Source organism: Octopus bimaculoides, chromosome 16, assembly GCF_046866305.1.
Source record: "Octopus bimaculoides isolate indiv1 chromosome 16, ASM4686630v1, whole genome shotgun sequence".
NCBI lineage: Eukaryota > Metazoa > Mollusca > Cephalopoda > Octopoda > Octopodidae > Octopus > Octopus bimaculoides.
The window spans coordinates 30,512,093-30,522,103 of record NC_142943.1 but is presented as its reverse complement, the minus strand read 5'-3'; the positions used below and the strand labels follow the sequence as shown (position 1 = coordinate 30,522,103).

At 37.4% G+C, this 10,011-nt stretch overlaps 1 protein-coding gene across 1 annotated transcript in view; it reads right to left on the bottom strand.

Moving 5' to 3' along the window:
* The window catches only part of LOC106879329 (acidic mammalian chitinase), a 21,544-nt gene extending 14,770 nt beyond the window's left edge, over positions 1-6,774 (bottom strand). The window contains exons 1-5 of the mRNA XM_089364839.1: positions 6,636-6,774; positions 3,958-4,062; positions 2,825-3,004; positions 919-1,175; positions 98-129 (exon numbers count right to left, since the gene is read on the bottom strand). Coding sequence (XP_089220965.1) covers positions 98-129; positions 919-1,175; positions 2,825-3,004; positions 3,958-4,039 — 551 coding nt within the window. The 5' untranslated portion in view covers positions 4,040-4,062; positions 6,636-6,774. The remainder of the gene's footprint in view (positions 1-97; positions 130-918; positions 1,176-2,824; positions 3,005-3,957; positions 4,063-6,635) is intronic.
* Between the last annotated feature and the right edge of the window lie 3,237 nt (positions 6,775-10,011).

Below are 10,011 nucleotides of genomic sequence, written 5' to 3'. Positions count from 1 at the left end.
ACCCATTCAGTTTGCTCTGTGTTTCACTCTCATTGAAATTTTTAATCATTTATTTCCGCACAACTGTTAAGAAAACACTAATCTCTCTCTTTCTCACTCATTTTCCCTCTCAGATGAAGTTCCCCTATCCTAAACATTCAAATGCTTTATATCTCAAGAAAGTAATTTAACACTTCAAACTTGGTACTTACATGAACGTGAATAAACCCACAATGTTCATATAGCTGTGGGCGAGGACAAACACACACACACACACAAGTATATATGTGATATATATATGCGTTCGAGACATACACACTTCACGTCTGGCTGTACAGCCTTTTTGTTTGTTTATTTCACCGTTTCGTTTTCCTGTCTTGTTTTCCGTCCGCCACTACCCTCCACGAAAACAATTTAATTTGTGTTCGTGGGAAGAACCATTTTAACGATGCGTACTGCCTTAATTCTTCGAAACGCCGGAGTTTTAATGGTGGCAGCTGATGAAGGGGATGTTTCTATGTGGCCTGCTTGTTTGTTGGACCTTGTTTACCATTTTTGTCCTTGCTCTTTTGCCACGTCATGTACCCAGTTATGTATCTATATGTACATGTGGATGAACGTACATACATACATGTACATATATATGCATATACTCGTATATTGTTTATATATATATATATATATATATATATATATATATATATATATATATATATATATATGCACAATGTACCGTCACGCAGTTTTCGTTAGCCAAAATCCTGCAGAAAGTATTGGTTGGTCTGGGGTTCTTATAGGAAGCACTTGCCCTAGATGCTGCGCTGTAAGACTGAACCTGAAACTACGTGGTTGCGAAGCGGTCTCCTTAACTATGTAACTATGTCATATAAATGCAGTTATACAGTGAAGTATAAATGAATGAGAGAAAAGAAAACTTACCTTTACTAATTTGGAGAATCTATGTTTGTCTTCGGGAGGGCTACCTCGGGTAGCCGGGTATTCCCAGTCGAGATCAAGACCATCAAAATTGTGTTTTCGAAGGAAACCGGCAGCATGGTTTATGAAGTTCTGTCTGGTTGCTTGAGTCTTCACCATCGCTGTAAACGGGGACGAGCCCATAGACCAGCCACCTATGGCTAGCAATGTCTTCAGTTCGGGGTTTTTATTCTTCAGTTTATTGAACTGTTTGTATAGACCTGGTAAAGAGAGGAGAAAAAAAAACGAGGTAAAGCTTGTTAATATGATGTGTGTAATTTAGATTATTTATGTAAAATTTTACACGGTGAAGCAATGTCTAAGATTATGACTAGATTTCCGTTTCAAAACTAACTGGGCGAATGGTTTCAGTGGTGGTAGATTTGTTTCAAAATTATCAGATTGGTTTCATAATTAGTAGGATCTTGGCATATAGTTACTGTCTGTCCTAATTAGATGTCCTCCTCCACCTTCTCTGCAAATACATTCACTTGGAATCATTTTCATTGTAAATATCATTAAGAATAGGAAGTCTCCTTGAAACACGCATTTCTAATACAGACACAACATCATAGGTTCACACAAGAATAACGAAGAGTAGTTGATTATATCATCCCTAGTGGGATTCGAACTCAAAACATAAAAAGATACAAAGAATTTAATCAGATGCTCTTGTGATTTTGTCGTCGAACATTCCATTTAAAATAGTAATTTCTTATATTGATCAAAGCCTGGTACGTAATCTATCGGTTTCAACAGAAAAACACGTTTTTTGAACCACATTTCTCTGCCGAAAATAAGTTATACGAAGACCGACCGTGCTCTAGCAGATACTTCTTCTTCGGTCCTGATGCCAACGTTTCTGCTTTATCTTTTGTGAGGGATAGGTCTCTGCCAAGGTTATTCAATTCAGCTTGGGAAAATTTCTGAGGTTCAAAGCTATCGTTATCAGCCACGTAATCTTCCTCAGCAGCACTATCGTGACAGTCAGCATCATCATCTGATGTTTCAATACCATCATCTGGTGGAACTGGAATTGGCAGACTTCCATTGTGAGGCACACGTCTCATTGCAGAATCCAAATCGTGATACACAATTTTGTGTTCATTTTTCATATCCTGTAGTCATTAAAATAGTGGTTCGGTTCCCTCCATATCATTGAAATGGCAAAGGGCATGGACTTCTTATTATTGAACCAATCACGTAAGCCATTTGAGCAAGCTGAGCAGATAAAATGTGGTGACCATAACTTTTTCTGATCTCCAAGAGGACAGTCAGAGTATAGCCTATAAATTTTCTTGATCTCTGATGTTATTATACGTTTTTGAGTTTTTACAATAAATTGTCCATAGACATAACAAAACACATCAAGACAATTTATACACTGTCTTAGCATTGTTGACACTGTAAAACAAGTAAGGAAATAGATACGAACGGTTATACTTATATTGAATTTGAGATGAAATATTTCATCAGACCAATTTTGACTGGACAATTTGAGATGTTGAAATACCTATTTCATCAGACAAAACTTTAGTGGCTAATTTGATATGATGAAATATTGCATCTGAACTATGCAGTAATGGATAATGTAGTTTATTTTAAAGGTATGTTTCCATGATATAAATGAAATACAGGTATCCACGTCATTGATTGGAATTTCTGTATGATGCATGAACTAAAACCAGAAAACTTTCTCATCTAGAAAATTGTACGTGATATCAAAAAACTAATTGTATATTTGATATCAGCATTAAAATCTACACTAAGTACACCTTGACATATGCTTGATGAAAAATACTTGTTGACCAGTGCAATCTATAATATAAACTCAAACATAAACAGTTATTAATTAACTATAGTCACTTACTTGTATACGCAATGTCATTCCAACCAGTCGGTGCAAGATGGCCGCTGTGATCAAATTTTGCAAAAGCAAACACAAGGTGGGTACAAAGGAAAGGATCAATGTCTTTCGGCAACAGCTTCGCAGGGGAGGCACGATACTGAGACCAGTTGGTATAATAGCACACTCTCTTGTAGGATTTAGCTAGGTACGAAAAACAGAAAAATATATGTTATAATATAAATATACATTCTTTTCTACTCTAGGTACAAGGCACGAAATTTTGGGGAGAGGGGGCCGGTCGATTGGATCGAATCCAGTACACAACTGGTACTTAATTTATCAACCCCTAAAGGATGAAAGGCAAAGTCAACCTCGGCGGATATAATATAAAGAAATTTTGTCCGGACACTTAAGATTAAGTACTCAAAAATAAGTCAAAGATAAGAGCCATAAGCGAAACAATATATATTTTGTCAGACCAACGACTATGGATTAACCGTTTTATATAAAAATATAAAGTATACAAACACATTTACATGGGTTGGACAAAATAATAGAAACATCTTGCTAAATGGAAGTTTTATTACATAATACGGAGTTTATCTGGCATTGTTACATACATACATACATATATATATATATATATATATATATAAACAAATAGTAAATGAGTATATGCATATATACGTACAGGTATGTGCATACCGACATCCACCTGTATGTATAGGTGCATATCTGGGTACAGGACATCGCAAACAAAACGTAGACGAGAAAACACACAAGCCACATAGAGAACATTTTACTTCATCAGCTAACCCCGTTTTAACACCGGCGTTTCGAAGAGCTGGGCAGGACGCATCGTTAAAACGGCTCTTCCCATGGACCGCAAATTAAATTTGTATACACAAATTAAATCTTGCCATGGAGGAATGTAGTGGCGGACAAAAAACAAGACTGGAAAACAAACAGAAAAGGCTTTACGGCCAGACGAGAAAAATTATATATATATATTGAGTGGGAGAGAAAGAAAGAGGGAGAGAATGTAAGGGAGAGAATGAGAGAGAGTAAGGGAGAGAAAGAGAAAGAGAAAGAGGGAGAAATAGAGAATGAAAGAGAGAGAGAGAAAGAGGAGACATACAAAACTATATCGTTACCTTTAGAAGATTCCAATTTCACTTGAGTCAGGTTGAGATATATTAACATAATCATTATTAACGATTTAATAACACCAGACATTCTATTGAGTGTCGGAGCAGGACCTGAAATTATATTAAACCAAATTGATGTACTCTATGTTGCTGCTGCGATAAATGATTGCCTCAAGGGCGATGGCTGTGGCTACCTTACATGTATAGGTTACGAAAAGCTATTGGGGTTTACTCAGAAGTCGAAAGACGTGATTTCGTGTTACGTACCACTGCTCGGCGCCCTCCACAAGTGTTTTTTACGATAGTCCTGGGTCGAACAATTCCTTCTGAGTGAAATAGGTAGCGGAAATTTGTGGAAGTCTCTTGTATATTTGCGTATGCGCATGCGAATGTGCACGCACACACACGTGTGTTTATATATATATATATATATATATATATATATATATATATACATATACATATACATACATATTCTTCCCTGTGTCTGTTAAATCTTATGCCTCTGCCGTAAGGCTTTACTTCCACACATGCCAGCTTAATATAATTCGTCCTTAGTCGAAAGACACCTGTTGTTATGTCGTGTTATTTGCATTTGCATTTGTGTAACGTTTCTCCGTTTTTTTTTCTGTCCTTGTTTTCATATACATTCGCTGCTTTCATCCAAGGAATCTAATGCTCTTAGCTTAGCTTCTCCTTAGGGCTGTCCAGATTGGAGCAACCTCGTGTATAACCAACCGAAATTGCAAAGATAATCTGGAACTCGACTGAGAATAGAAAATTCTGAATGACCCGACCTTGTTTTCTTTGTATCGTCTGTCTGGATGTTTTGTTGTCCCTTTTTTGTATCACTGTCTGGATATTTTCATTTAATTTTAACTGTCAGAAAAAAGAGTACTTAATACCATAATAGAAATTAGAAATATATTTTATTTTGGCCGAATCAGTGTCTTTGTACTCTGAGTTTCACGTGTCGAAATTCAGAGTACCAAGAGTGACTGAAATTCGCCTGGAGCTCCTGTGTATCCAAAGTCAAAACTCAGCTAGCAAAAGACTAACTCGAACAAAATACTTTATTGTGTGTGTGTGTGGGGGGGGATGTGTGTGCGTGTGTGTGTGTGTGCGTGTATGCGTGTTTGTGTTTGATTATTATAATATTATACTTTTATTCATTCAGTAAAAACTTATCTATCTGGTCATAGCTTATCTGCCCATTAAATGCATATCTGTCCGGTACCGGTCATTTCTCTAAACCATTTATCGTACAGGGTTATTAAACAACTACATCAACATCAAGGAGACTGTTTTTAACATTGGTACACAATTATAAGTGTCCCCAGGTGGGACGGAGGTGACGTTAGAGCTTGAACATTCAGACTATAGCTTTTCGTGTTAATGAGGAAACCTCTATGCGGCCTATCAATCTGCTAGAAGTAGCAACCGTATCTCCCTCAAATCACACATTCTACTGTCTTGAAAAGAGACACATCAAATAATGTAATACTTGGTTTTCTGCACATAGAAAAAAGAATGGATGGCTATAACTGGAATAGCTTTTGATCAAAGGTGTGCTCGAGGAGCTCTGCTCCACCAGGTCTGCTCGAGCAGGGATAAACAAGATAAACAACAACAACGTCTTCAGATTCTGGTTTTAGTATCAACCGCAAAATTTGTAAAACATGAAAAACTGAGTTTCCTGTTGGATCACCTTCAATACATAACTGGTATTTGGTCAAGACTGAGACCTTTAATGGGTCGCTCAACCTGCTAGTATCTCCTCATAGGTGTTTAGATCAGACATCAGCTTTCAAGTTCATTCTACCGGCGTTTAACCCTATTTTCGTGGTGTATAAGGGATCGAGAGTACAATACTCTCTTCCCCTTCCCTGAACGGGACTCGTCCGTCGCAGGATCAAGCTTCAGCTGTTGTGAAATTCTTATACAGCTGAACCAACTGGAATAATGGGAATGAAGGGAGTTGATCAAGAACTCAACCCGCTGATAGTTCTGGGACTCGAAACCACGACCTTACGATCGTGAATCCAATACCATAACCACAAGGTTTGTCCTAGATGCATTATGTCTGAGAACGGGATGGTCACGGCTGGAATATCTTTAATCACAGGCCTTTTGATCAGTGAAGACTTGTACCTAAACAGCAACACTCGCAGATAGATGAAATGCAGTAAGTATAACTCAGCGAGATTGGAACTTGGAACCAAGCTGTGTCAGCATCAATGCCATTTCTGCGATACCAGCTTCTGCTTCCTTACCGCAATACCAGAACCCAAAAATATACAGGTGATAGAAGGGGAAAATCTTTTGAAATACCGTCTATACATTATGATTACAGATAAGTTCACCGCCATCAACTTACCGTGAAGAAAATTAACCATGAGGAATGTTCACTGTGAGGAAAGTTTACAGTGAAAATATATCCATAGTATCTCACCATTAATAGTTAAAAACTATTTTATTGAAAAAAAAAAAAAATCGTACGGTGAACTTTACCTCCGGTGAATTAATGACGGTGAACTTACCAGACATGGTACATTGTAGAATATTTTATTACGGACCTTAAAAGGATGTAACGCAAGGTCGAAAATATAATGTAATAGGGATTCAGGGTAGAAATAACGAGTAATATTTTTAAAAGAAATACAAATCTAAAGATTTATACTTACTGGATGATCAGAAGATTGAAGTAGTTTTAGTTTTTGAAGATTGAAGTAGTTTCAGGAGGAATCTGGTTGTTCTTATTGTAAATGGTTTCTGCCAAGCCTTAGAGGAAGACGAAACACTCTCAACTGTTGCTTCACTGTAAATGTCTGGCCGAAGTTAAGTGTGAAAGTTTTAATCTTTCCTCTTGAATAATAATAACAATAATAATAGCATTAATAATAATAATAATAATAATAATAATAATAACGATAATAGTAATCGTAATAATAACATTAATTGCGACACATGTCGAAAGATATTGTAGAGAAAGAGGGGGGGAAGAGACAGAGAGAAAGAGAGAGAATTGGCTGATTGTTTTACTTCCTTCTTCCTAAGTCTAATAATGGGCTGAACCTCCCACCATCATCACATTCATTTTTTTGTGTACAGTTTGGTTAGACAAATAATTGCAGTGACAAACACACGCATACCACACACAACATACATAGAAAAGGCTATAATGAGAAAACAAACAAGAGGGCGAAGGAGAAAGAGTTGTTGTCCCACCTTACTGGAGAAGTAAGAAAGGCGGTTATGGTGATGGGAGAGAATCAATCGGTTGTTAATTTAGCTGGGCAATAGATAGATAGATAGATAGATAGATAGATCATTCTGACCCGAGGTAATCCCCACCATTGTTGATTTCCGTTGTTACAGAATGAATAAGTAGGTGGAAAACGAAGATAAAAAAAAAAAGAGAAAAATTTGAAGAATGATTGACGATACTTCTTTGCATACGTCCCTCTTCTTTCAATGAAATGGAAGGGAAAGCAATGGAGGAAAGCAAAGGTAATAAAAGAAAATTGATTGAAATTATCTCTTCACATACGTACCTCCCTTTTTCAATGAAAAAGAAAGCTAAGACTAGACTGGGAGAAAGAAAAGAATGTGAGGGAATCACGAAGTAGTAAATAACAAAAGACACCATTGTCATGTAAATACCGTTATTTCATGAAGGAGAAATATCCGGCTAGTTTTATTTTATTTTTTTTATTTTTCCTTCTATAATATCTTGTCCTCTGTATTTACACTATCACCTGACGCATGGCTCTGCAGAAAACAGCAACGAAAGCAAACAAGATAGCTATCGTTTGTTAGCAAAAACAAAAAGAAGTGTTGAGGAGAGGGAATAATTTCTGTAAATAAAGAAAGTGATGTCGGTAAGACCCAATCAATAATCTTTGTTTGTCACCTCCTTTCTCTTCAACTGTCCAAAGGACACAACTTTCAAATAACGTTTGTTTGCAGTGGAAAAAGATAAATTTCACTAAGCTTAAGAGAAAAATCTCTATATACACGATGGACGTCAGAAGAAGAGTAAAAAATGAAGATGAATTGTTCGCAAAAACAATGAAGGTTTTATATGCAGAGTTTAAAGTAAGATCACAAATTGGTGCGAAAAGAGATTAACTTATGATGTGCTTTCTCGCGAAACTTTCAAAAATATGGACAGAATCTCGATTCGGATTAACGGTGAGAGTGGCTTTCGGTTCACTTTAAGTTTGCTCTTCTCGTTGAATGAAGAATATCAGACAATAAAACAAAAATGTAAAACGATTTTGTAATTCTTTGTGGCCATTTTAATGCGAAAAAGAAATGTAAAAGAAAACAGGTTTTCCCAATTTCTAATATTAATGAAAATAAAAGAGGTCAGGACGATCGGGGCGGTCATTGGGTTGAAATTCCGGCAAAGTTTAACAGGTTTTTTTTTAGTCAAAAAGCTTTAAAATAATCTTTTGGTAAAGATCTTTCTCTCTCGTCTGCTAAACTAAACTACGCTGGCATAGATAAATCTTTCTTGTGCAAAATCTTTGTAAACCCACAATTGAGAGCGCTAACACTGGAAATATAACACCTGTATTCGTTGTATTTATTTTCACATAACAATTAGAAGAGGGAGGGCAGGGCTTTTTTTCAGTGCCTTCAAGAGTGGTCAGAAATAAGGCGGTAAGGTTGATGTTCACAACAAACTCAACTGAGAGCTGGAAACTTCATGCAACGACAGCTATTTGGAAAAACTTCCCAGATCAACAATACTGGAACACTAGACTAAAGTTTTTAGAACGGTTTCGTCGCTCTGAGCCTTTATCGGACAGGCTCAATTTACAGCACTTCCATGTCTCTAGAGTTTGTCTGGGCCAGCCAAGACAGTCGGTAGCAGCATTAGGCAGACATTTCTACTAAATGTCCTCAGTCCCTTGTCTGGAAGTCTTACGAAATAGAAGACTGTTCAGTTTATCTTCGTCGACACCGAAAGTGTCGTCACTATTGCGACTCTGACAACGGTACCGATCCAAAATATTGTTAATGCTGATGTCATGAGTCGCTTAGCTTAATGGTACAGAGCACTTAACCATAGTTTGAGAGATAAGGGATTCGTTTCTCGTTAGCTAATCACTTTTTTAAGGCAGCGAACTGACTGAATCATTAGCAGGCGGGGTAAAATGCTTAACGGTATTTCGTCTATCTTATGTTCTGAGTCCCAATTTTGCCAAGGTCGACTTTACCTTTCATCCTTCGGGGTTGATAAAATAAGTACCACTTGGGTACTGGGGCCGATGTAATCGACTTACCCCTGCTACGAAATCGCTGGCCTTGTGCCAAAATTTGAAATCAATATATTATTAATACTGTTACATATCTAATCATTTAATCCATAGAACCCACTAAATAGAAGGTAAGGGCTGACGTACCCTCGACCACATTGCTTGATTGGGGATACAGACAACAGTGAGAAAATTATAACATTCCAGACGCTAAACGTCCGGTTTTTGTCTTTGATCCAAGATTACAACTCTGTAAGAAAGTAGAAGTGTAGGGAAAAAAGTGTCTGACAAAGGGAGACAACAGACACCACCGGCTTACCGTCCAAGAATTTATGTACATACAACAACCCCAGTAGAAGTTTGCACATCATAAGCTGCAGAATATTGCAGCTCCACCCCGGGCAGAAACTGTAAGCGGGAGATGGCCCAGTAGAATGCATAGCGGACACTTTGGTACGTAATCTTAATATTTGATTATAAATTCTTTCCAAAGACAGCGAGCTGGCAGAAACGTTAGCACGCCGGGCGAAATGCTTAGCGGTATTTGGTCTGTCTTTACGTTCTGAGTTTAAATCCCGCCGAGGTCGACTTTGCCTTTCATCGTTTCGGAGTCGCTAAATTAAGTACTAGTTATGCACTGGGGTCGATATAATCGACTTAAACCCTTTGTCTGTCCTTATTTGTCCCCTCTGTGTGTAGCCCCTTGTGGGCAGTAAAGAAATAATAAACGTTAGCACGCCGGGCGAAATGCTTAGCGGTATTTGGTCTGTCTTTACGTTCTGAGTTCAAATCC